At 42.1% G+C, this 27,947-nt stretch overlaps 2 protein-coding genes across 2 annotated transcripts in view; one reads left to right on the top strand and one right to left on the bottom strand.

Annotated features, from left to right (window-relative positions):
* The window catches only part of PIP4K2B (phosphatidylinositol-5-phosphate 4-kinase type 2 beta), a 30,495-nt gene extending 20,707 nt beyond the window's left edge, over nucleotides 1–9,788 (top strand). The window contains exons 7-10 of the mRNA XM_020814532.3: nucleotides 859–972; nucleotides 2,855–3,113; nucleotides 3,935–4,038; nucleotides 5,547–9,788. Of these exons, the coding sequence (XP_020670191.2) occupies nucleotides 859–972; nucleotides 2,855–3,113; nucleotides 3,935–4,038; nucleotides 5,547–5,627 (558 nt within the window). The 3' untranslated portion in view covers nucleotides 5,628–9,788. The remainder of the gene's footprint in view (nucleotides 1–858; nucleotides 973–2,854; nucleotides 3,114–3,934; nucleotides 4,039–5,546) is intronic.
* Nucleotides 9,789–17,785: 7,997 nt separating this feature from the next.
* On the bottom strand, nucleotides 17,786–26,764 carry PSMB3 (proteasome 20S subunit beta 3). The gene is made up of 6 exons (XM_020814527.3): nucleotides 26,054–26,764; nucleotides 22,552–22,736; nucleotides 20,828–20,935; nucleotides 19,993–20,170; nucleotides 18,453–18,547; nucleotides 17,786–18,010 (listed from the first exon to the last, which is right to left on the bottom strand). The coding sequence occupies exons 1-6, from the start codon at nucleotides 26,054–26,056 to the stop codon at nucleotides 17,962–17,964; spliced, it is 618 nt and encodes a 205-aa protein (XP_020670186.1). The 5' UTR covers nucleotides 26,057–26,764; the 3' UTR covers nucleotides 17,786–17,961.
* Nucleotides 26,765–27,947: the final 1,183 nt, after the last annotated feature.

The following is a 27,947-nucleotide window of genomic DNA, read 5'->3' as shown; positions in this document are numbered from 1 at the left end:
GGGATGAGGCAGAGAAGAGGAGTTTTTGTGAGTGAGTTAGTCAGAGTTAGAGATGAGAGTCTGAAAGTAAGAAGCTAGTCTGTGGGAGTTAGAGAGTGTGGTAGAGTGAGGAGTTAAGGGAGGCAGTTAGGAGTGTGGAACTGATACAGAGTTAAGAGTGAAACAAGTTATTACAAAACTACTGAATACTTCAAAGTCTTTGAAGAACCTGTTTAAGTGGTCCCCAACCTTGGGCCTCCAGATGTTCTTGGACTACAACTCCCAGAAGCCTTCACCATCACCTCTGCTGGCCAGGATTTCTGGGAGTTGAAGTCCGAGAACATCTGGAGGCCCAAGGTTGGAGACCACTAAGCGAACTGTATCCAATAAACCTGCTTTTGTTAAACGTTACACTCAGCATGGACTTCAGTCTTTCTAATTGAACATTGCTGACAGAGATCAACTGGTTGCAATGTAAAGGAGGGAACGTGTCGTGGGCCTCAGGCTACTAAAACAATCTGGGGACACGCAGGGGCACGTCACAAGTTGTATATGGCCTACAGACCAGATGTTGCCATTTTGTGCCTTAGAGGCTTCCTACCAGGGTCGGAAAAGCTTAGGTCTGGATGTTTAAGCTTTATCCTCTAGAGACCAGAGGGGTCATTCTTGTTGTAATTTTCAAGACTCCAACAAACAAGTACCTTTCCTTTAACTTCCAAAGGCAGCACATGGAGCCAGTATTTTCTATAAACTTCCTATCCTGACCAAACCTAATTCATGGATACATGTCAGCCCTTTAGAGCCCATCAACATCTCTGTACAATCAAGAGCTTTTGTTTTTGTTTTCACTGATTTCAGTCCAGTCCTTCTTCTCTGTAGGCGAAAGACCTGCCGACGTTTAAAGACAATGACTTTCTGAATGAAGGCCAAAAGCTTCATGTTGGAGAGGAAAGCAAAAAGAACTTTTTGGAGAAGTTGAAGCGGGATGTTGAGGTAGAGTGTCCTGTGTTGTGGGCAGGCATGTGGGTGTGCCAAAAAAAGGGTGATGACAATAGAACCACAGACCTGGAAAAAGACCACAAAGGCTATTCCCTGCCCCATGGTAGCCTTTTCTGCCTCCAGGGTCTACTCACCCACAGCACCCTACACCCCAGGTGCTGAGGGTGAGTAGACCCCTCCTACCTACAGTATCTGTCGCCTCTTTAGTTCATCACCAGTTGCCACTCCACCATGTCACTTCCTCTGCTGTGCATCTCATTTCCACAGGTATCTGTGAATCCTCCACCCATCGTTCCCTCAAATGCTTTTTTTCAGTTTTCATCCTCTTCCTTCGCCATAAAAAATAAAAACGGCTAGGTACTGTAAACCAGGAGCAGGTGGTTCTGGTCCTCCAGGTGTGCGGGGTGTGTTTTGGCAAGTCCTGCCACCCTTTGGTGGCATGCCTTTTGGTGAAGAATTATGGTAGTTGTAGTCTAAAAACATATGGAGGTCTACAGTTACCCACCCCTGCTATACAGGTATATGATAAAGGCAGTTTTTGCAGGCTTTCAACCTGAAGTAGAACATAAATGGAAATATATTGAAAATATCAGAAAAATCAGGTTTCTGTGTTTTCTGCACAGAAAATGTGGTTTCTTTGTTCCTTGATATTATTTTTCCTTAAATTTCATATCCCTTCATTTCCTTACATTCTGGATCTTGACCCCAGCTGGTTTTCTAGCCCTCTGTCTGGCTTCCATAAAGTCCATCTCACGCCAACTCTCCAGCCAAGAAAGCTGGTGCTGTTCTTTGTTTATTCACTCTCTGGTCATAATATCCTCCTTCTAAGTACATCATGAGATTTTTCTACCAGAAAAACTAGGATCCTTTCACCATGTGCTTGATGCAGAGTGAGTGGCAGTGTGTGTGAAGACTTAGCTTAAACTGACTCTCAAGCATGAGAGCAGACAAGTATTTTGGGCCTCTTTCATTGATAGGCTGCCCAAACTGAGAGGAGTTCTTATATTAGCCAGTTCTGGAACCTTATATCACCTGGTAGCTCTCGATTGGTTGTCTCACGTCTCCTGGTTCTCTTCCATCATTTGACTTCCCAGCCAAAGAGGGTTATGGACTATTACTGCATAGTCCCATCTTGAGCTGCCTGTGCATTTGACCTGATCAAGTGACCTAATGAGTCAGTATGACTTTATGAGGTTTCACACTGAGCTTTGACAGGTGCTGATGCAAATTCTTGATTTATCCCATTGCAGGAGGGAGGGATGCTTCAAGTTTTAATCCAGACAAACAAACAAACAAAATTCACTGGCCAAGGCTGATTTTTCAGAAAGTGGGGAAACACTAACCAGTGGAAAAGTCCAGCCATAATTGAAGATGATGGACATGTACAGAACCAAATAGAGAGGGGGAATCCAGAGTAGAAAGGAAGATCAGACCAAAAAGATGATGAGGTGGTAGTGAAGTTTGTAAAAATTATGGTATTTTTTAAAATTCCCAAACTAGAACACTTTAGCCAACATAAACAGTGGCCATGCTGGTTGGGAGTTCTAATCCAAATAACAAACTAACTTCTATTTGCTCTATGTCAGTGATTCCCAACCTTGGGTCCCCAGATGTTCTTGGACTACAACTCCCAGAAATCCTGGCCAGCACAGCTAGCAGTCAAGGCTTCTGGGAGTTCTAGTCCAAGAACATTTGTAGATACAAGGTCAGGAACCACTGCTCTAAGTAGTAGCCTGGGTAAAAATTGACTGGAGTTGTCTAGCTGATGTATGAATCTTGTGGAAGCCAATTACAGTATGGTTCAAGCAATTGGCTGGTAAGATCAAAGCAGCAGAAGAGAATGAGAAGGAGAGACTGTCTTTCTGTTGCCTTTCAGTTCCTTGCTCAGCTGAAGATCATGGATTATAGTTTGCTGGTAGGGATTCATGATGTGGACCGTGCAGAGCAGGAGGAGATGGAAGTGGAGGACCGAGCAGAAGATGAAGAGTGTGAGAACGATGGCATTGGGGGAAACCCCGTTGGTTCTTATGGGACTCCGCCTGACAGCCCTGGCAACCTCCTCAACTTCCCTCGGTTTTTTGGACCTGGAGAATTTGATCCCTCAGTTGATGTTTATGCTATGAAGAGCCATGAAAGTGAGTTAGGGGATACCCTGGGAAGAGTGGGGAGGAAGTTGAAGGCAATGCTGTCGACAAATCATCTGACTGTAAATGTTTAATAAAGTGGCTAGTCAGCTGGTGGCAGGCACTGTCTAGTGATTTAAAAGTGCCTGATTTTATGGCATGTACCCTGCAGAAAGTGGATATGTGTCCTAGAAAAAGTCCCAGATTCCTTTGCAACCAACAGGTTCCATGGCAGACCAGACCCTTTTGATAAGTGTTTCTGAATGAAGAAAACTGGGAAATTACTATTCTGAATCATAAGTGCCCCAGAGGTCCTTGTCATAGTCTTCCCCAACCTCTGTCTGTATTGGGCTACAGTGATTATAATGCTCAGCAATAGCATTGCCCAGGCCTCCAATTTACCTATCTATATGTATGAGCAGCATACTGCTTTTTAAAAACTTTTTAAAATATGGAAATATTCCGTATACTCCTCCAGTCAAAAGTTAAACGTGTATTGTAGATATGGAGGCCAAATTCAGGAGAAATGAATTGCTAGGCTTGCATAATGCAGTTGATGAGACTGAGAGAGACTGTGTACTGTATATGCTCAAGGCAACTGCTTCTTTCCTTACCTGCTCCAGCAAATCAATCATTTCCACAAAGATGTTTTGGGCGGTACCTCATTGTATCTGCTGGGTTTAAAAGATCATCCTTAGGCCTTGTGTGTGCAAAACTTAAGCTGTGTTTGTTATTTAAAGAAAACGGCAAGCCTGAAATGTGTATGCTGCTGCTTTGTAAACCACTGTCAATCTCTCTCTCTCTCTCCTTGATCTTTCTCTGATTTTAATTAGGTGCTCCTAAGAAGGAGGTCTATTTCATGGCCATTATCGATATCCTCACGCCATACGACACAAAGAAAAAAGCAGCACATGCTGCCAAAACCGTGAAACATGGGGTAAGTTGAAACCATTTCTATTCTTTGTCCTGAGCCTGAACCTTTCAATATATGTTAGGAAGTTCTACTATTAGAAGAGATGAGGAAGATTTCCTCTCCACTTCCGGTCTGCCTCACCCTGTTGTATGAAATCTTTGCCACCAACTTTGTCCCTCTGATCCTTTTAGTTCACAGCATAGGTTCTTTTTTAAAGGAATGTGTTTTGTAACTTATTACAGATACATGCACAGGTTTCAGTCCATCTTTAGACAGAAGAAAAATGGGGGGGGGGACTTCCTCCAGAGTATTGAGAAAATGTAGAGAGTCAACATACATTCTGGATTAAACTTCTCTTTTCAAGAACTACTGGAAGAATTTATTGTTTCTGAGTTCTAGTTTCTATTGTGTGATCAATCAAGGTGTTTTTTTCTTTTTCTTTTTTTCTGAGACAAAGACTCACTCTAATTCAACTGCTGGGATTCTTACCCCTCAACCCCAATTCTATTCCCCTAGTCTCTTGGGAGGACCGGTGCAAAGCACCTGCACAAAATAGCTTGGGAATATTCTTGAGTTAGAACCTAGACTTCTTTGGTGAGGGGCTACATGCCTTGCCCATTCCAGTGCTCATGCCTAAAAGGGCCTGTTCCGTGCTTTCCCACTCAGTTCTTCATCTGTAACATCAGGAGGAACATTTTTTTGGTTTCCTAAAAGGCAGTGGCCAAGGGAATGTTGATACTTGAACTCTGTCAGGCTGTGATTTGATCTAAGCCCTTGACTTACCAGCTCTCATTATATCTTGGACATCACTTTTTTCTTTTTTCTTATTTTAAGTATAGTACTTTATAATCTACAGTACAGATGCTAGCAAAAAAACACACCCCTCAGTTATGAAAAATCAACTACTACCACAGTAGAGGGTTTATGCTATGAAGACAATGGAGACAAAGAGGGTGACAGATTATTGTCAGTTCAAAGTCTGTCACTAAGTAGAAAGTCATTTGTGATTCCGTGAACAGAAACTCATTCTCATAATGATTCACAGAATATTATTCTATAACCTACGCTGATCTTGGGATAGTCCAGTGGAGGCAGAATTAATATGTGCAAGAAAAATAGAGAAGATTTCCATGAATCCGTCTCGTGTTTCTGTTCCTCTTTACATGTCAGTTTTTCCATTTTTGCAACTAACCAGGCTTGACCCTTCCAGTTACTCAGTAACAAATGATTCAAATCATTCCACTTTTGGGAAGTTTCCATCCTAGTTGCTGGTGGTGATATTATAATCATATATTTAAGTAAAAAAAAAAAGAACTGTTAAGGTGAACAGAAATTCATAGAACTAAAAGCTCATCTTAGTATTATTATTGTCTGGCCAGTTATTTTATTACGAATAGGGAAAACACAAAAGCACAGAGGACTAGAGGAGGATGATTAAGCTCTACTGACCACACTTCCTCCAGCATAGTGTGTTGACTGTGGTGTCACATTCTTTTTTCAGCTAGCTTTTCTTTTTTCTTTTTGTCTTCCAGGCTGGCGCAGAGATTTCGACTGTCAATCCAGAGCAGTATTCGAAACGCTTCAATGAATTTATGTCCAATATTCTGACATAGTTGTCTTCCGGTCTTTGGCCAAACAAACAAACAAAAAAGGTGGAGGGAGAACAGCTGGGTCACAGGGGGGATGCTACTTCCAAAGCAACAGGAATACAGTCCACTCTGCTGGGGTGTAATGTTCTGTGATGTGTGATAACAGTGTAACCTAGCAGAAAACTAACTTCTAGCTGTAGGTCTCCGAATAGCCCACCTGACCTGGTGGAAAAAGTGGGATTTCCCCCTCTCTTTCTCCCTCATTTGGTTGCAAAAACATTGGAACATAAATCTGAGGAACTAAGTACTGTTAAGAGCGACGCTTCTTTACTTTTGAACAGTATCACAGTCTGCAGGTGGTCATGTGAATAAATAATGGACATTAACTTTACAAGCGGTTGTTCTTCCTTTGACTGGACGCCTGGTCTTTCCTTGGAGCAAAGCCCTTCGTTCCTTCTTTCTCTAAGAGCCGGACAGGAAACAGCATGCCGTTCTGAGTGCAGAATACTGTGATAACGATATGGAGAAGCCATTTAAAACGAACTGGAACAAAGCTTTTTGTTTTATCTTGTTTTGGTATTATATCCACACACCCTAGTGGTCGTTTTGAAAGAGATGGGGAGGGGATTATGGTGTTAATTGGCTGCTTAAAGTTGGATGCAAACCAAGAGGGGAAGCAGCTGCAGAAGCATCTATACATCTATTAAGACATTTTGTAGGTCCTCGAGGAGGATCAGGACTAGAAGAGGACATGGCAGCATGAAATCAGTCTTTTGATGAGTTGCAACTACATTTTTCTTGGAGCACTTGGACTAAATTGAATCTATAACATAACTGATATTCTACTCATCCTAATTTAATCATGGTTCAGTCAGCTTTTTTAACTTTGATCTGGCTGATTACCCTTTCAAATGATGTTTGCCATAAAAAGACTACCACTTTTCTAAATAATTTATTGTGCTGTGAATCAGTGTGTTAGAAATCTGCCATCCCTGGCATTTTTGGTGATGATCTGTATTGGGAGCAGCCCAGAACTATTGAAGTATGTGATAAATTTGATGCAAGTGACTGCTGTATAACCACTAGGACAGACTGCCTTGCTAAGATAACTCATTGGAAATCCTTGTGCTACACAAGGTTTCTTGAAGAATTCAAGTTCTTCTCTCCCTCATTTGAACGACAACATATTTTCTTACATCTGCAGCTCTGGATTTCGCTGCCCCGCTTGTCAAAACTGCTGAAGATTTTGGAAGCTATGTGTTGATTCTGTGTTTTAATATTATTGGGAGGAGGGGGTTGTGTGTGTTTTTTTTTTAAGGGATCAATTTAGGCAGTTTTGAGTCATGACTTTGCAATCAAGACATTCTGCTTATTCTGCCTTGAAACTGTTTCTTGCACATGCCTTTCTTCCCCCGAACATGGATGTTGGTGTGTTTGTGTGTGTCCTGTACTGTAACACACGTTTTGCTTTGTGGAGTTTATCTTGTTGAGAGAGTGGGGAATGTTTTCTCTTTCTTCTTTTCCTGTACTACGTTCCTCTTCTCAGATGGCATCTCCTTTCCAACCACTGAAGGAAAACATCGCCATTTCAAAAGAAAGATTTGAATCATGGAGTATGCTGTAAATAATGTAAGGTGTCTTCAATGTCTAAATGAAACCATTCATTAGGAATGGGAGGTGAAAGTCCCCTTTCTGTTCACCTGTGAATTTCAAGCCAGGATTTTTTTTAAACATCAGAAGTCACTGTCTGCAATGTGTACGTGTCCAGCTGACTATACCATAAACTAAGTGTGAATACGTGAACCTATTTAAACAGGAAGAATGGGTATGTGCAACAGGCTGTAAATATTTTGATAGCCACAGGGTTACCTTTTTCCTCAAACAGTGTGCACTTGAAGTCCATTGTGAAATAGAAGATATAACCCATCTGTGACCTGGTAAGGTTTTCATTCTTGCTTCCATTTGTTTTGGTTAAAAACCAATCACATATACTTTGTAAGTAATAATGATACATAGACAAACAGTCACACCAGACCTTTTTTGTTTTTTTTAATAATGATGACAAAATATCTGCCGCCACTGAACTACATTTGCTATCCCAAAAGTGGGGAAATCATTGTCCCACAAACAAACAGTGTATGCGCAGAAGCTTCTGTGCTGGGAGTTCAAGCATCAGTACTAAAAATGCCTACTTTTAAATATGTCTGTGTCTTTTGTTCACTCTCATTCTTCTGCATTGTCTCCCATTCATGACTTTCTTCCTTTGTTAAATCATAGAATATTGAAATTGGAAGGGACCTATAAGGCCATTTCCATGCTCAGTGCAGGAATACAAATCAAGGGATATCTGCCCGGTGGGTGTCTAAATTTCTCTTTAATGCCTCCAGTGCTGGAGCACTTGCCACTTCTCAAGATAAATTGGTTCCAGCTGTTTTACTACTCTTTAACAATTAGGAAGGTTTTTCCTATATTCAACTGAAATCTGGCTACCTGTAATTTTAGCCAATTGTTATGTGCCCTGCATGCACTCTGGGATGACTGAGAACAGATCCTGCCCCTCCTCTGTATGATAGCCTTTTCAAGTACAGTATTTGAAAAGTGCTATCACTTCTCCCCTCAGTCTTCTTTTCTCAAGGTTAAACATGTTCAGTTCTTTCAGTCTTTCCTTACAGAGCTTGGTTTCCAGTCCCTGATCATCCTTGTTGCCCTCCTTTGAACTTGTTCCAATTTGTCAGCATCCTTCCTGAAGCATGGTGTCCAGAACTGGACACAGTACTCAAGATGAGGCCTAACCAGTGCTGAATAGAGGGGAACTCTGATATCTTGTGGGATTTGGAGATTATACTTCTGTTAATGCAGCCTAAAATAGTCTTTGCCTTCTTTTCTTTTCTTTTCTTTTTTTTTTTTTTTTTGGTAGCCACATCACACTGTTGGCTTTTCAGTGCTGGATTTATGAGCACATTAAGTTACAACTAAGGGTCTCGGATTATGAAGGATTGCCAAATTTTTAAAAAGTTTAAAACATTCAGTTTCATTTATAACACATTTATTTTGCTTTTTGTTTTGTTTTTGTTTGGTAATGCAATGGGGACTCTTACACTTGGCATAGCTTAGTCATCAGCATTTCCAAAGTGGTTCCTTTCTTCACTTCTTTTTTAGTGTTGCTTTTGCTCACAACTTCTCAGTAGCACCGTACATACTCCATGGTGACATCTTTCCCACTATCTTCAAAACACATCTCCTGATGCTTAACCGTTTTCTCTTTATCACCAGCCAAATTCAAATCTATATATCTATAACTGCATTTGCTCAGTTTCCTTTCTTTTCTCTCCACCATTATGCATGTCAAAATGTCATTTATAAACTCCTGGAGCTGTGCTATAAATCCCAATACCATGGGTACTGACTGTGTCAAATAATGGTAATACAAATTGGGGGGGGGGGAATTAGGGGATAAAGCACACCTGAGGTGCCCAGTGTGGTGTAGTTGGGAGAGTAATGGACTAAGACGCAGGTGACTGGTTTGAATTCCCACTTGGCCATGTATAATCACTGAAGAGGTTGAGCATAGAACTGGCAAAACTACTCCTTAAATATCCCACTTACCTTGAAAGCCCTATTTGGTTTGCTATAAGTCAGTTCTGACTCAATGGTACATAGCAACTAACTGTACAAGCTATTGCATGGAATTGCCATCCTGGATGTAGCTAGGCTCTGTCTTGTACAGACAAAACAATGTGAATTGCTCATGATATCTGAAATGAGAAGCATCCAGCTATACATCTAGGCAAAAGCCAATCCACTGAATTATAGTCTGTTTTAAACTAGCATGGAGTATCATGAACTGCCAGGTGCTAGATGGTTTTTCAAGTTTATCTGCACCAAGTCTCAACCAAAATAGACCCACTGAATCAGCAGATTGAAACCTAAGGAATTGTTGACCTAGTTGGGAGGCTCCCATTAGAAGATTGTTGACAAACTTGTAAAATTACATGATTGTAAACTTAAGTTTTAATTGATTCAGTGGGCCAGCTCTAGCTGTGATTAATAATTGGCTTTAAATCACTACTTCAATACTCATCCTCCGCTTATATCACTAATACTCCGTGTATAATTTTGGTTTCCCTCCATAACCTGCTATCAAGGGTCTAGTCCATACTGATTAAATGTTGTCTCTTAACTATACACTTTGTCTTGTCCCATTCTTTGCCCTCCACCAACATTTTGCTTCCCCCTGCTCCCTTGCTGGTGCCCTCTGTTATGCTACCCCAAAGTCTGGAGCACTTCACTTGGAGCAAGTTTCACTTAAGCAACATTGGGCCTGATTTACCTTTTGCTCCACCTTGATATCTATCAATTTCTCAGTCTCTGAACCTTGGCCCCAGCTTCAGTGTCTCAATCATAGAGCTTTGATACAGCACCCAGTATGTGTTGGGCTTAAAGCAGAGCCCTCTCAATTCTTGATTGCAACACTTGATTGCAACGCAGTTGCTCTGACTTCTCTTGCTGCCAGCCTTTTGATTTTGATGAATAGGTGAATGCTCTCTCTCTCTCTCTCTCTCTCTCTCTCTCTCTCTCTCTCTCTCTCTCTCTCTCTCTCTCTCTCTCTCTCTCTCTCTATATATATATATATATATATACACACACACACACACACACACACACACACACACACACACACACACACACACACACACACACACACACACACACACACACACACACACACACACACACACACACAGAGACAGTCCTTTTACAGAACAATCCAGAATGATCACTTAGAGCCCTCCCTCTCCCCTTAGATCTATCTCTCTGCAGACAGTTCTTGTGTTTCCAGCCTTTTTCTTAGGAGAGAAATATCAGTGACAGATTGACATTTTGAAAATGTATGGGAGAGGCAAAAGATGACAGAAATTCTTCTGTAGAGTTCCTTATTCTCCTCCCACACTAAAAATATCTATTTACCTAATTCTGTTCCCTTCTCAGTTTCCATGTTTCTGAAGCATAGGAATTAATTACAAATACTTTAAACCAAATCTTTAAAGTGTAATAAATTGTACAAAATGAGAAGATCTGAGGAGCATTTCTTTCTGGATCATAGGATGTTTGTTGCTAATGGCAGAGATTGGGTTTTGGTGCTGAAGCATCAGGGTTTTTTTCCTTCTTGCAAAAGTTAAACCCAAACAAATCATCAAGCAAGTATAACGTTCTTCATGGTTTCCGTGAATGCACACAATTGGGTATTCCTGCACAGGACCTCTCGGATGTTTCTAGAGCTTAAAAACGTGATTAGTGGGACGTTTCCCCGTGGAGCGTATGCTCTGCCTGCCAGAGACCTCCTTAGTTCCTTTTAGCCACCGCTCAGGTCAGTCCTTTCAATGAGCTAGAGCCACCACTTTCGCTTTTCAAAGCCTTATTCCTTCGTGCCTCATGGCCGTTTTTACTTTATTTGATGTTCTTCCTCTTTATCTTACTTCCCCCATTTTCTCCTTTCTTTCTTGATCTATTTCCCCCCTCCGCTCCCTTCCCTATTTTCCCCACTTCTTTTATGCCCCCCCCCGGGGCCTTTCAAGCGGTGTGTGCTCTGCACTAACAAAAAACGGGCATGATCATTGCCTTTTCTGCCTAGGAGAACAACATCAAACCGATAACTGTGCAGAGTGTAAAAAACTAACTAAACTGGCACTCAAATTAAGATTACAGTGTCTCCGATCTCACCTTTGGGAGACATCTCTTTATCCACCCGCTCCACAGATGGAATCAGGCTCTCCACTGGCTTCTTGGCAAGACCCACCTTGTTGATCTTGAGCCCAGCCACACCACCTCTGAAGTTAAAAGACCATTCTAAGTCTTTAAGACCAACGCCAACACTGAAGCATCCAAAATTGAAGTACCCATCTAAATCGAAAAGAGACAAGACTAAGATAAAGAAACCAAGAAAATCTTCACAATCTACTCACCCAGATCCACCTCAGACGGCCATACCATCGCCCATCTTAGAAGAATCTTCACAAGAAGCTCCGGAGACTGTCTCAGTTCTAGGCGATGTCTCACCTCCGCCTCTAGGCCAGCCCATTGCTTCGGCTGATAGCATCTCTCCAATTATTGGCCCCTCAGTGGCAGATATCCCATCCAGCCTGGCCTCGGCCCATTCTAGCCCTGCACTATCAGGGCGGGCAGTATCTCCACCAGTCTCTGAGCTCAACTATCTGCTGAGATCGCCCCCTTGTAAACCTCTCTCCTGTGGAATATGAACCACCACGTGGAGAATATGTATCTTATGGAGAACCCTCCCAATACCATCGGAGAGATGACTACCGACACCCATACCAAGGAGCCTCTTTAATATGATGAGCCTAAATGTGTAAGATATGCCATCACATATCCACCCACATGCTCTCCATCACCCTCCTCGTCTCCACCTCAATATCAACATCATGACTGACCTTCCAGAAGCACAGTTTATCGACAAATAGCTCAACCCATCTCAAACTGTTACCTACATAGGAGCTCAGTGAGACTCTTCCTGAGCTCGTGCCTTTCTCCCACAAGAAAGAATAGACAAACTCAAAAACGCTATTCAAGTATTTCATCCTCTACATTATGTCACAGCTCATCATGGCCAGCATCTTCTCGGGCTCATGGCCTCCACAATGGCAGTCATTCAACATGTAAGACTAAAAATTACGTCTCTTCAATCATGGTTCCTCTCTCCTTTAGAACCCCTTAGAGCAGTGTTCTCCAACCATGGGCCTCCAGATGTTGTTGGACATCAACTCCCAGAAATCCTGGCCAGCAGAAGTGGTGGTGAAGGCTTCTGGGAGGTGTAGACCAAGAACATCTGGAGGCCCAAGGTTGGGGACCACTGCCTTAGAGGATCACCTCTACAAACTAGTATCCAAAGAACTCTCCCACTAACTTCCATGTGGACTTACCGTCTAAATCTCCTCATCGGTCGACCGTTTGCTCCCCTCCAGCTCACAACACAAGTCACAGCCGACGCCAGCCCTTCGGGATGGGGAGCTCACTGTCAAGGATGCAGGATTCACACCCTATGGAATTCAAAAGAAAAACAGATTCATATAAACTATCTAGAGCTGTTAGCTATAATCAAGGCCTTTTGAGCCTTCCAACCTTTGATCTCTGCACAAGCAATCCAACTCGCCACAGACAAGACTGCTTTATTCTACATCAACAAACAGGGAGGCACACACTCCCTCTCCCTTCTATATCTAGCAATAAGCCTTTGGGAATAGTGCCACACCCACCACATTTTTCCCCTGGCAGTCCATGTAGCTACTCAGGACAATTTTTTAGCAGATCATCTCAGCAGGCTAACCACATCAATGCACGAATGGTCACTAGACAACACCGATTTCGACGAACTGTGCAACCGCTGGGGTACCCCGACAATAGATGTTTTCGCCTCCCCCAACAACTCAAAGTGCGCCCTGTACTGTTCCAGAATGGGAATAGACACTCACTCTCAGGGAGACGCTTTCTTGATCAAATGGACTCACCGCATCTTATATCTGTTCGCTCCGATTCCACTAATCCAACAATCATAAAATTTCGTCAGTCTCAATCCAGTGCGATCTTGATTGCACCATGATGGCCCAGACAACCTTGGTTCACAATGGAGCAATCCACCGTCCAGATCTAATGTCTCTCAAGCTTACAGCATGGAGGGTTCTCCCACCTTAAAGGCTGCCCTCGATAGAGCTAGAAAACCATCAACTCAACTCCTCTATATGCAGAAATGGAAATAATTTTCTTCCTTCACCACCTCTAATAACTTTATATCCTCACTAGTATCTCTAAAGACTCTTACCTTCATTTTACATCTCTTTCACCGTGGATATATCTCTGCGATTGTTGCACATCAACCTCCACACTCTGAATCAGCTTGACTATTCTCATATCCAACCTTAAAAAGATTCTTAAAGGGTCTTCGTAACATGCAACCTACCCACTGACTCCTCCCACAGTGCTCTCTACAGGTCATCCTTAACTCACTTACAAAGCCTCCGTTTGAACCCATGGCTACCATCACCCTCAAACTCCTCTCTCTCAAAACAGTCTTTTTGGTTGCAATAACATCAGCTCGAAGGGCTAGTGAACTTTCAGCCCTCCGATCCGACCCACCCTATATACAATTTCATCCAGACAAGGTCACCCTTTACCCTGATATTTCTTTTCTTCCGAAGAGTGTATCATACTTTCATTTAAACCAACCTTTAATCTTACCTTCACTTTTTTCGTCTCCTCAAACTAATGCTGAGCGCATGCTCCATATGCTCGATGTCAGGTGCTCCTTAGCTTTTTACCTTGGCAGGACTTGATCTCTTAGAAAAACTCCATGACTTTTCATATGTTTTCATGGCCCTCATAAGGGCTCAGCAGCATCCTCACAAATTCGATCTAGGTGGATTGTCCAATCACTCTGGCTTATGAGCTATCAGGCAAATCAGCTCCAGAAGCTCTTCGTGCACACTCTACCAGAGTTCTTTCAACCTCAACTGCCTTTCAACGTGGCATAGACATTTCTCACATTTGCCATGCTGCCGCTTGGTCCACCCCGTCGACCTTTGTCTCACATTGCCAACTAGATGTTTGAGCAAAGAGTGATGCTGGCTGAACTGTCCTAGCCTCTTTACTTCAGTGACGTCCCATCAACCGGTAAGTGAGCTTGTTAGTCACCCAGTTGTGTGCATTCACAGACACCACGAAGAAGAAAAACAGGTTACCTACCTGTAACCACAGTTCTTCGAGTGGTCCTCTGTGAATCCACACTTCCCGCCCATCCTCCCCTCTCTCCATCACTTGTCGTCTACAATTACCTCTGACAGTGGCGGACTTTTGGGAACTGAGGTCTCTGGCGGGCAGAGCATGCACTCCACAGAGGAATGTCCCACTAATCACGTTTTTAAGCTCTATAAACTTCCGAGAGGTCCTGCGCAGGTGCAGTAATACCCAATTGTGTGAATTCACAGAGGACAACTCAAAGAACTATGGTTACAGGTAGGTAACCTGTTTTTCCTCTGAGTGAATGATTTTGCTTTTCTGTGGAAGGTGGAGTGGGGCAGGAATGCAGAAAGAGGTGGAAAAAAGCAAGTGGCACCCTATGACTTCAAAAAGTTACTTTCTGGACTACACTGTATTAATTGTAGATGTAAAAAGATAACTTCCAATTTGTGTTACTGGTGGTGCTGGCAGACAACTATAGTCAGAAATGCACCTTCTGAACAGTCATTGTTGTATTCAGCTGTTTCTCCTTTTTCTTTCTTTTTGGGGTGGGGCTTTCTCTAATATTGGTCATCCCAGGGGGTTTTACCCTAAGTTAGTTCCTTCAGTATATCATTGAGTTTCTAATTGTAATGCTGTAAAGTAGCTGATGTGGTTTTGTGTTAGAGGTGTTGCATTCTAGCCTAGAGAGTACTATAGCATTAGCATTGCCATTTTGCTTCCATTGCAGACATGTGCCTTCATTTCATTTAAAGGCAGCAAAAGGTTGCATAAACCATTGGATCCTCTGGCTTGTCCTTGGAATTACCATTGGACCCCGTTCTGTTGGAGTACTGGCCATGCTTCATCCAAAGCAGATCAGTATAGAATGGCCGACTGCTTGGAAGATAGGTATGGGGAGTAATAGCTTCTACTTCACTGTCAGTTATCTTCCTTCAGAAGTCCATAGGAAACAGCCAGCGTGAATCATAGGCAACCACACATGTGTTTTACAGAAGCAAAGTGCTCTCCTGGTGTTAGGACATGTTCAAGGTGGTCTTTCCTCTTTTAAAAAAAAATGGCAAATGGAAGGTGCAAAAGAATGCCTGTGACTTTAGTTTAAAAGGACCTTTGTTTATATGCTATAGAATTCAATACTAGGAAAAGTTACTGGTAAGGGCTGTAACTCCCAAGATCCCTGAGCCATAATGTCCACTGCAAGTTGGCGGCTTTGTAGTTCCAAGGTAGAGCTCTGATTATTCCTCCTGCAAATGACAGTGCCTAGCTCAATCTTGGATGCCACAGTAAAGATCCCTGTGGAGTCACTCTATGCCTTTTCTGAGGTGACTGTTTCTCTCACATCAAATGGCAACACCCTTATGTTCCAAAATTAGCACCCAATATGATCACTCATTTGCACAGGACACATACATAACAGCTTCTGGCCTAGGGGTTTGTGTGACATCTTGACCAGAAGAGGAAGAGCAAAGCTACAAAGACCCCAAAACAAGTCAATGCAGTTACAGGTACAGTGGGGTCTTGACTTGAGAACTTAATCCGTATTGGAAGGCGGTTCTCAAGTCAAAAAGTTCTCAGGTCAAATCTGCATTTCCCATAGGAATGCATTGAAAACCATTTGATCCGTATCTGCTCTTTTCCGTCCATAGAAACTAATGGGAAGCTGCTATTCTGCCTTCGACCACTAGAGGGGGATATTTTGTTTCTTTTTTTCTTAGGTCAAGAAAGGTTCAGGGAAGGCAGGGAAAATACAGTCCAGGCAGTACAGTACCAGGCAGTCTGAAGACTGTATCCCAATCCACTCTCTAAACGCTGGGAGGAGTCAGGAAGCAGACAGGCACCCTTTTCACTGGCCAACAGTTAACTGAAAGTTCAAATTTTGCACTTTCCCTGCCTCCCACGTGGGTTTTTTCAGTTTGTAACTCAAATCTAAGTATGTAAGTCAAGTCAATATTTTCCTATGAGAGTGGTTTGTAAGTCAAAATGTTCTTAACTCGGGCCGTTCTTAAGTCAAGACCCCACTGTACATAGTTTGACTTTAATTTAGCAACAACTTTTGCTCTTGGTGCTAGATCTCATCCAACCAAAGAGTGCATTGTTGTTTGTCTCTGCTGGCAACAACTGCAGTCAGGTGTCTCCCCTTGGTGTCTCCTATGTGATCTGCAGTGATGTCATGGCTTCAATGATTAAAATACCTTCACCAATTTATCCACTACTGGCTCAGGCTTCCTGTGTCCTAGGCCATCACTCTTATCTGCTACACCACATTGGTCAACCCCCAACTGGGCTGAACAAAAGAAAAATTAAAATTTGTGGGAAATATTTTAATTTTATAAGAATGAAAAATATGGAGAGAGGAAGGGAGAGCGAAGGCTGAGAAACTGAGAACTGAATTTTACAGTTTCAAAACAATCACTGGCCAGATATCTAACAATATGGACTTGTTCAACAAGAGTTGGACTTTATCTTCCACATACTTTGCAAAACACAAAATGTGCTGGATATGCAATTTTCTTTTACTGAGATTCCAAAAATGTCCAATTTGGCTTTAAAGAACTTTTATCCTACAAGTCCCAAGTGACATACCTACGTAATTAATTGTGCTAATCAGTTTTGACACGCTCACTGATTTAATCTGTTTATTAAAATGCCCAACCCTGTGCTGTCTTCTTCCTTTGTAGCAAGTTATTAAGGGGAAAATACAGTTGGCTTTCTCCTTTATCAGATGTTAGCAAATATTTTGCACCTCCAAAGGAATTAAGTAATTGTAGATTAGCTATTATTTTGGCAATAGACAGGGGATTTAAATTGACAGTGCCTAAATAAGATAAATGAACCCATGAGGCAGGATGTTCTGCACCAGCACACTGCAATGAATCCATGCTGTGCCTAACATTAATGCAACTGTTCTGCAATACTGATGGGACTTGAGCTCTTTTTGGTTCTGGTATGCTGCTGTAAAAAGGGAACTATTTCCTAAGCAAGAAATGTGAAGGGCATTGTTGGCTTTTATTAAGTGTAAGCTATCTGACAAATGCTTTGGGGTTTTTCCAAATGATGTATTTACCATATGCAAATTTCTACCACACATTTTTACAGATATTACTTAAGTAAACATCATAGCTGAAATCCAGTACTGTACTCAGTCACAATCAGCAAGTCTACTGAATTAACAGAATTTACAGAGTTGACTCACCAAATCATTAATGATTTAATGGGCCTACTCTACCTGCCACTTACTTGGATTTCAGTCACTTTTTAAATAGATACTTAACCATGACATCTAGGTTTGACTATTGCATATGTCAGCTAAGTATGGCATTTCTTAGCCCGCACCGTTTACCCTGATGGGTTAGTACCTTTTCCTATGCCCACATGCTTTGTAGTTTATCGCTTTTAGGATAAATACACAAGTTGAATGAAACATCTGACAGAAATTATTAATGAAAATTTTATTCCATGAACAATACATTTTACCTCATTCTTTTGAAAAGCTCTCATTAAACGAAGAAACAAAAAAATCCCACAATTTCTTTAACAAGACTGGCATTTCTGTTTACATCAAGGCAATGAAAAACAAAATATTGAGCACCCAACCAACCACAGTATTTGATTAGTCCATACGAGCTTTCAGTGTTCGGGTAGTTATCTTGTCTTTCTCACTGAGGAAGAAAGGGAGAAATATGAATTGAGAGTGCACAGTCTGGTCAAACAATGTAAATCTGCATTTACCCTTTTGGGAGACCTCTTCAGCATGTTGCTCCGGGTGAGGAACTACAGGACCTGAAGCCAAATCTGGCCCTCTAGCATTGCCACTCAGCAGAAAGAGGGAGAGTCTAGCCCTTCCCACAATTACAGCTGTCCATTATGTTCTCACTGGTGTCCTCTGGTGTCTATACTCACACCCATCCAGGAGGGGAAGGACAATAAGCATATCTCCGCTCCATATGGAATTTAATTGTCTCATTGCTGAGACAACTTCATTGCTGGCAGGAAAACTACTCTCTCTGCAACAAAGCTGTGAAAGATGACTTACTGAAACCCATACATTTAGCAGTTAATACAGTAAAAAGGCTCATCCACAGCCACTCAAGTTGTACTTACATCACATGGACTACCACACCCATGCCTGACACTGCATCTCTATCCACTGCATTCAGCATGGCTTGGCCTATGGTTTCAAACAGCTGATCTGGTTCCTGCATTCAAAGGGACAAAAAGAGCAATGCTGCTGTTCCAGTTGATTTCCATTTCACAGCTTATGCAAACATAGTTGAGCATGCTATATCTACAGTGGGTTTGGCAGAAGGGGATAAGACCGTGTTGCCTCTTTGACAGGCTTTGCTGGTTTAAAGTTTGATAGTGGAAAGGGAGAGGAATGATAGCACCCTCCAGCCCTCTTCAGGCATGCATAGAAAACATGTGTCTAGGCTGAAGGACCACACTTGTAAACTCCACCTTGAAGGCAGACCTTTGCACATTCAGCAGATATGTCAGGGTTAGGAACATTCAGACCCTAGAGATGAATCCAGTCCCCAGAGATTCCCAAAACGGCTTCTTGGGATTCTCCAGATGGCCACACTCCCTTCTACATGACATCATCCTTTGGTGATTTTCCAGGTTTTGTATGGATTCTGGTTCCCATTCTAAAAAGAGTGGAACACCTTGCATGGCTTGTTGTTGTGAGGTGCCATCAAGTTGCCTCTGATGTGTGGCTGCCCTATGAATGAGAGACCTCCAAAATGTCCTGCCATTAACAGCCCTGTTGAGCTCCTGCAGTTTTCTTTATGAAGCTAATCCATCTCATATTTCATCTTTCTCTTTTTCCTGTTGCCTTCAACTATTCCTAGCATTACTGCCTTTTTCAATAAGTTTTGTCTTTTCATAGTGTGTCCAAGGCTTACTTAAAATAAGCTAAAATATCCTATTTTTGGCCCTTTTTGTTTTCAACTCCACCTAGTGTTGGAATGTATGTCGGGGGGGGGAGGGAGACAAAAACTTTATGGTACCAAGACTAATTGCTATATTTTAATGAGCTTTCATAGACAACTCCACTCCACAAGTCTGAAGAAGTGGACTTCTCCACGAAAGCTCATATTAAAATATACCACTTAGTCTTTAAGGTGCCATGATGTTTTTGTCTCTTTTATTTTTTTATTTTTCTTTTAATTTTGCCTGACATGCTAGCAAAGACTAACACAGCTACCTCTTCTAAAAAGACAACTGTTGGAATACAGTTATCAAGAACTTACCTGAAACTGAATTCAGCATTTAGGCCAAAAGAGGATGTGTGTCTTAAACAGAAGCATAAGCACTTATGGGTAAATGTGCTTTGCATCCTGCCTGCAAACAGCAGTGTTGTGCTTCTGAAGCACAGTCAGCCAAATGTACTTAGAATCCTGTTTCAAATCTTCATGTCAAACACATGAAGGTTTCTATCTAGGACAGGAGAGCAAGGTTTGGCCACATCATCCTACTCACCACTTTGTAAAAACATTCGAACTGGCCTTCCATTAAAAGGCTGCTATTCTCAAACACAGCCTACCGCACTGCTGCCCTAATCTATTCTAAAGATTTTGAAACAAACAAAACACAAAAATGACAAAAGCACTCATGTCAGGTATCCATTTTGCATACATCTTACCATATCTGGCTCCCAGAGAGACTCACACATGCCATACATCTGTTCTGCGCAGGTCCCACTGACCACAAAGTCATCTGTTGTCATCGGACAGCCGATCAAGTCTAAGGAGCAGACAAAGGGTTCATATGTAACTGGATCCAAGCCTGCTATCACTGGTTCTGTGTAATAAGGTCCGAACCTAGAAAAAGCAAGATAAGACATATTCATTATTTTCCCAAGCAGAGATATACATATAAAGGTGATAAAATGCTATTAAGAATTATTATAAATAAATTCTAAACTGAGACCGAATGCTGGGAGGCACCCTTTCAAAATTTCCCTTGAGATCACTACATAAGGATTCAGTTTATACTTAGAATTTGTCTGAGCTTCAAATACTTTAGAGTATGACTGAATGTCTCACTTGTTTTCTATGTAGTGGGAAAAGTGTGGTGGACTGCAGTTCCCATTAGCGCTAGTCAGCATGGCCCATGGAGAAGAATGCAAGGAAGCACAGTTCGAACAACATCTGGAAGGCTGTGTTCTGCCCACCCCAGTCCAGAGCTACATCTGGCACTGACTGGTTTGTGGGGGGTTAGCGGACAGATCCCCCTCTCTTAGGAAGGGAGTTACCATTCCAAATCAAGAACTTCCAGGACCAAGTCACAAATATAGTTGACATTTCTGGGATTTGTCTTCAGTTCCATCCTTACTATTCATCTATTGGTAGTAAATCAGTTATTAAGGAAATAAATCTAGGGGTGGAATACAAACAATCTCTCATCCTATTGAAATGATGAGTTCTTTTAGACACTGGCTGACTGCATACCAGCATTTCAGATGTTTGATCCTTTACCTTCTTTCATACAAGAGGTTGGACACCATACTCATCAGAGTCTGTGGTTTGATTTGTCTGCCTTCTTTTAGCTCATAGAGATTCAGTCGGAACTTCAGCCTCTGGGCACTGGAAGAAGGGAAAAGCATTAAATCCATTTTGTCCTTTAAGTTTAAATATCCCTCTGTTAATCCTTGTGCTTAAGTATGCACACAAGTATATCTCAGAATATTTTGGGTATGTTTGCAAAGAACAATAAGCCAGAATTTCATGGGATCTTCATTCATTATCAGTTTATGCTGTCCCTTTGCTTCCGCTTCATTTCTACCTGAAACTGGGACTACTAAATAAACCAGGAAGGATTTCCTTAGCATGTCATCCAAATCACAACTCCTTGTTCAATACTCTTAAACAACCAAGGACTTGCAAAAACAAACCAACCCTTATTTGCAATACAAGCTTGGAAGGTGAACAACAAACTAGGGTGCCCAGTTCAGAAGACAGGAACCAACATTTCCAGTTTAACAGTCAAAGAGCAGCTGCTTGTTCACAACTAACAAAGATTCTCCAGAAGTCTGGCTTATTGTACAGTATATAAATGCAGTCACTAAAATTGTGCTCCACAGCATGGCACACACAATGTTATTGAACAATCTCAAACTGGTGTGAGCAATCCCAGAAGGATAACTTTACCCTTTTTTATACTTATTTGTTTAAAGATCAAACTTTGAATGCTAACTGCTACAAGCTCAGAAACGTGCAAATTGTGAGTTAAAAATTACAAGGATCCTGAGCAGCATGTCTAATGAGTAGGAAGCCAGACTTCTGTACTACTTGATAAAGTCAACCCAGTTTAGAGGCTATCTCCACGGCCTCTGTGATTCAGATCAGACATTCAGAAAATGTCTCTGTTACAGCTTTTTGCTCCTCCTTTAAAAAAACAGGCATCAATAGTCAATAAAGTATTCCTAAATCATGTCAGCATTTTGATCCGATTTGAATTACAATTCAAAGTCACACTGTAATAACAATTAAAAAATTCCATTTTTATGAGAAATTCAGAAATTTTTTGAAAATGAAAGACAATGAATATATAAACCTAATGCTGGCAGTGTACATAAGTAATCTATGGCAGAGGGGTAAACATTAGACTCTTTTACTAATAAAATCCAGCAACTACAGCCAGTCACAAAAAGCCATGCACCTTGAATTAAATAGCAAAGAAAGGCGCCTCTGAGTAATTTGGAGCCCAGGAAGTTATTTTCAGTATCAGAACTAAACTAACAGCTCATAAACACTAGAGTCCACTCCTGGTTATGCTAACATTTCCGCATTTTAATAGCTTAATTTAGATGGGAGAATCATATTGTTATTGCTACTGATAAACACCTGGGCCTCAGAAATACCATCAGGATTTACACAAACCACTCAGAGATCTATCGTTCTACCTTCTGCTCATCTGATTAATCACATGCCATTTTACTGCATTTTACGGGCAACTTCAGATGGCTGATAGAAATAAGTACTGTATAGAACTGGATTCAGCTTTGTTTTTTTCTTATCACCTTAAACTTCCCAGCAATCTTGCCTCATGTGCTATTTTTCCTGTTGAAGACAGCTGGTGTCAGAGGAAGAAAAACAGTCACGAAGGACTAGTCACAAGTTGGTTGCAGATTTCCTGTGGCAATTTCCCACCACTCCACTACTACATACCATAGCTTTCTTGCACTGGAGCAAATACTTACACTGTCTGTACATCTGTGGCAAGCCCAGCCAAACCAATGAATAGCCTGTCTCCCATTGGGAAGATTTTCTGGAAGTCTGTAGTCACCATCTGAGCTTGGATGCCGAACCTCCGATCAGCAGCAATAGCCACACAGTTTTTCCCTTTCATGGCCATTACGGCCCCACCATTATAGGACATAATCGACTGCAAAAGGAGAAAAGAGAGACCGGCTGAGTGAATAAGCAGGCAACAGTTTTGTCAGGTCTTTTAAGTGGGACGGAGGTTTTTCAAACTGTAGATGTTTCTGCAGAGGGAAAGCAAACGATGTGCATGTGAATACAGGGCTCCTACTTTTTTTCAGCTACTGTTTGTATACTACAAATTATACCCACATGTAGATACAGGGCTTTACAGTAAAATTATCTGAAACTAGAAAAAGAACCCTGGTTGTCGTCCGCCTCTCCAATTTCCTCCTGGAGAAGATGAGCTGCACTACGATAGCCAAAAATTCCACTTCATCAGGTGGAGACAGGGTAAGCGCAAATATGCTTTCATTATTCTATTCAGGATGATTGTAGCGTTCACCCTTATTATGTTAAGTAGTTATGAATATTCATGTTTAAGGCTAATGTTGCTGAGAGGTGGAGCCAAGAGAAATGTAATAAAGAGGCAGAGGCAGAGAGTGAAGTCAGTGAGTCAGTCAGAAAGGGTCAGAGTGAGAGTGGAGAAGGCGACAGAGTGTGGTATTTGGGAGATCTGAAGTGTGATTAGAGTGAAAAGTGAATAAGAACTGTAATAATAAATAGAAGGTTGAGACTGATGATAATAGAAGTTACCTATGATTAATAATAACATCTGTAATCAATAAACAAGTTTTATTTAAAAGACACTGAAGGTTGAAATTCCATAATTAATGTTGATTTAGTGATCAACTGGTGGCAGCGGTGGGATAAAAGGAGTAGTAGTTTGCTTTTGTGTGCTCTGTGTTTGGAGGGTCAGGCAAGGGGCACAAGGGCGAACGCTACAATGGTTTTGAAATAAATTTTGTATATACAATGAAAAGAGAGAAAATTAGATAACAAACCACTTATTCTTTTGTCACCCTTTAAAATATAAATACATTTTTGTAGTTTTTTAGTATAGTACTTTGAATATATTTCCAGCACAGATGACACTTGCGTTTTGAAAGTTGTTTTTATATCCCATGATTTTTAAGTCTACTGATGAAATATTTTGAAATATGCAAAAAGAACTTGAGTATGTGTTGAGTAACTTGAGTAACGTTCAAATGTTGCATGGAAATCTGAAAGTATTAGAGCTGGCAGAAATTAAATTGTGGGACTACAACTTCCAAATTACTTCAGTAGCGTTGCCATGGGGGAATCTAGGAGCTGTAGTCCCAGAAATAACTTTTCTAAAATCCGCGCAGCATATATGAATTCATTATCTCTCTATTATCGTATAAGCAATTCCCGCTTTCCCCCCTCCATTTTCTTTGCAAAATATGGAGGGGGGAAGCTGCTTTTTGCAACAAAAATGTAGGGGGAAAGTAGGAATTGCTTTCCCCCTCCATTTTCTTTGCAAAACATGGAGGGGGAAAGCAGAGATCAAAGCGCTTTGATTCCTCCCCCCCTTACTTCTGAGTATAAAACAACCCCCAATTTACCTTTAATTATTTTAGGAAAATGTGTCGTTTTATACATGGAAAAATACGGCATCTCTTTTTCACACAGGGAGACCAAACAAAACTATTGTATTATTATGCTATAAAACATCAACATAGCACCTTACATTAAGATCAGAAATAACATGCTAAGCCACTGAAGCTAAGAAAGACTTGATGTGAACATCCTGGCAGTCACCTTTTGCACAAGATAAAGTGTCTTCAAGGACAGCCCCACAGAAACCACTACAGCAGTCTGAAGTCCGCTGAAAAATACTGGCAGATGCAACTATTCTGGACATAAACACTTTTTTCTGTGCCATGGAACAGTTGCTCAAATAAGCTCTAATTAAACTTGTCAGGGGACGACAGAGGATCAGATATTTGGACAGTGTCATCGAAGTGACCAACATGAATTTAACCCAACTCGGGAGGCAGTGGAAGACAGGGGGGCCTGGCGTGCTCTGGTCCATGGGGTCACAAAGAGTTGGACACGACTAAACAACAACAAGCTTGTCAGAATTTGTTAGACATCTGCTGTCATTACAATCTGGCCATTATTTTAATTATTTCACTGCTATTAACCTCTCCATGTGCTCAGAAGTCCAATGTGCTCCACGGTTTGGATGGGAATGAGATGGCTGGACAGTGTCTGCGAAGCAACCAACATGAACCTGACACAACTCTGGGAGGCGGTAGAAGACAGGAGGGCCTGGCGTGCTCTGGTCCATGGGGTCACGAAGAGTCGGACACGACTTAACGAATAAACACAACGTCTGGATTTATTCCACCATGTTTTACCATAGCTAAATCACCTTATCAGGTCAGTGCTGACATCATATCCAGAAAACTAGTTTGGAGATTCAAATTTCAGCTCACTTCTTTAAAAAAACAGGTCTTGGACGGCAGACACTTGTCTCCCATTAGCCAACCTGGCATTCGGCATCAGCAGCCCCAAGCATATTTGACTGCTCATGTGGGCACCAAAGTTGGTCAGTCAACCCAAAGATGTTACAGTCATGACCTTTCTAGGCCATCTCCTCCTCCAGCATGTCCCATCCTCAGCATCTTACTGCCCTCTACTTCTCATTGTCTCAACTGTGGCATCAACTTTGCCAGTGTTCCCCATATGATACATAAATACCAAGAAAAACACTAAAGGCACTCTGCAATACTGTAATATTGTATCAAGCCACAGAACATGATAAAAGAAAAGCATTAGTAAAGTCACACTAAAAACTCGAGAAATTATGAAATCATCAGGATGATTTTTGCCTCTTATTTGAATCCAGTTGTTCCCAATGTTCCAGCTAGCTTGACAGACAGATCTTGCGTTTTCTTCTTCTCACAAAAGGGCAGTAATTTTCAAAATTAACATGGAAAATGAAAAGAGCCTGGCTCCAAAGCCTTGCATAGCCACCCCACACCGAGACAAGTGATACTGATGTGGTCGCGCTGCTTTTGCAGGTTATAACCAAGCAAACGGTGTGCAACGCTTCTGTATAAAATGCTGACTAACGACTGCCATGGCTTTGCACAAAACTCCTTTCACTATTGATTGCCTCCGTAAGAAAAGCCAAGTTTGCCACAGACCAAGCGCCTCTTTAATAACAGCAGGCCGTTCCTAACCGTGGCCGGCCACACGCTTCTGGGAAGCCCATGGGCAAGACGAGAGGGGCGGTTGCGGCACCCACCCACCCATCCGGCCATCAGGCACCAGCGGCCCCGTATTGGGAGGCGAGCTGTCTCTGAACCAGAATGTGGCTTCTAGCCATCATGGCTAATAGCTACTGCCCTCCCTCCCTTCCTCTCGCTCATCCCCACGACAAGCAGGCCCCTTCCGCAGGGAAGAACCCACCATGATGAAAACTGGTAAAAGTCCTTTTTCCCACGCAGCTCCTCCACCTTCGCAACCGGATTCCTTCCGCCGGTGGTGCTAAGCCCCGCCTTTGTCGTTGCGATCCTACGATTGGTTCAGCCTAGAACTACCCATCCAAACCCGGCCTATCCTAGGGGGGGGTTGTCGGCACAGGAAGTGAAGAGTCATGGTTTTTGCCCATAGAGAAAAGTAAAGAGCAGTTCATCTTCTTGCGCGAAGAGATCATTTCCGTCCTTGCTTCTAAACGCCATTTTCAGTCTTCTCCGCCATCTGCCGGCGCCGGCGGGGAAATGAGAGCTGAACATAGACATTAATGGAGAACTCAAGCGCCGAGGAAGAAAGGCCACATGTCTTCTTTGGAGAGGGCGGTCCTCCATCCGAAGAGCAGCCAGAGAACAACCATCCTTTGGAAGCTGTTCTCCATTTCAAGATCTGCCTGGTACAAGTTTGGTTTGTAGATAAAGAAACATAAGGAAGCAGCATCTTGAATTTGCCCGTAGACCTGCGGTACCTGGACAGCTGTCTCAGCAGATGTAGAGCTCACCTGGTCATTTTTCTCCCCAGTCGGCGGGAAGCGTTGTGATTTTGTTCAGATTATAAGAAATCATTACTACGTAGTGCCATAATGTTCCGTCAAGTGGCCTCCGACTTGTACCGAGCCTATGAATGAGAGATCTCCAAAATGTCCCTGGCTTCAGCAGCCCTTCTCAGCTCTTATAAACTCAAGCCTGTGGATTCCTTTAGGGAGTCAGTCCATCTTTGATCTTCCTCTTTTCCTACTGCCTCCTACCTTTCCCAGCATGATTGTCTTTTCCAAATAATCTTGCCTTCTTATCATGTGCCCAAAGAAGCCTCAGTTTCATCATTTTTGCTTCCAGAAATAGTTCAGGCTTGATTTCCTCTAGGACCCACTTGTTCATCTTTCTCGCAGTCCAAGGTATCTGCAAACCTCTGTGAGCACCACATTTCTGCATGTGCAACTTATCTGATACATTTTATGCAAACTTATCTCCTCCTTTTTGGTGATGCCTGCCGCCCTTTAGATGATGTGTAAGTGTCCACTCCAGTTTTCAGGCTTCAATAGATCTACCTGGAGAGATATTGAGACTATTCCCATGACCCACTTGGTCCCATCAGACACTTTTTGTGATCTCCTTCAAGTCAATTTCATCTATAACATACATGACTGATACCAAACCCTAACAGCCTAACTAACCACAGGGACTATTTACTGGAAGGGAGGAATCAAGTTAATATTATGTGAATACATACAGCTTTATTAGGTGATTTCATTTCTCCTGGTGTTTTTAACTTTCACTTAAACTTTGTTCTTATTCTTTGCACTGCGCCAGCCCTAGGCACAGGAGCCCTGAGGCTATACTGCAGAACAATCATCACTCCGTGGGGGGAAGGGGAATTTCATTTTAGTTACATTCATTTTTAATATAAAATAGCATCAAGGGTTAAAATAGGCATTGATTACAGTGGAAAAGGGAAGTTTGATATTTAAGCATTGCCTAGGATCTAGAATAGAGATGGGCATAAAACACCAGCTAGTGTATTGGCTGAACAGGTGTTTGACACTTCAAAGCCCCACCTCCTCTGGCAGATGCCCAGTCAAAGGCAGCGCCCAGAGGAGGTGGGGCAGGAAAGACAGACCGCTTTCTCCAAGTGGGTGCCCACTGGAGGAGGCAGGGCTTTGAAGCACAAAACCCTTATTCAGCCCACAAATGAACCGGCATGAACTGCCAAACCAGCGATTCATGTCCGTTTCTGTAAATGAGGTGGAAACACTTGGAAATCATCAAAACTGGTTACACACATCTTGCACATGGAAATGAGTGGTTCCAACAAACTGATACGTCTTCTAATT

The sequence above is a fragment of the Pogona vitticeps genome, chromosome 6 (genome assembly GCF_051106095.1).
Source record: "Pogona vitticeps strain Pit_001003342236 chromosome 6, PviZW2.1, whole genome shotgun sequence".
Taxonomy (NCBI): domain Eukaryota; kingdom Metazoa; phylum Chordata; class Lepidosauria; order Squamata; family Agamidae; genus Pogona; species Pogona vitticeps.
This window is presented reverse-complemented; position numbering and strand designations above follow the sequence as displayed.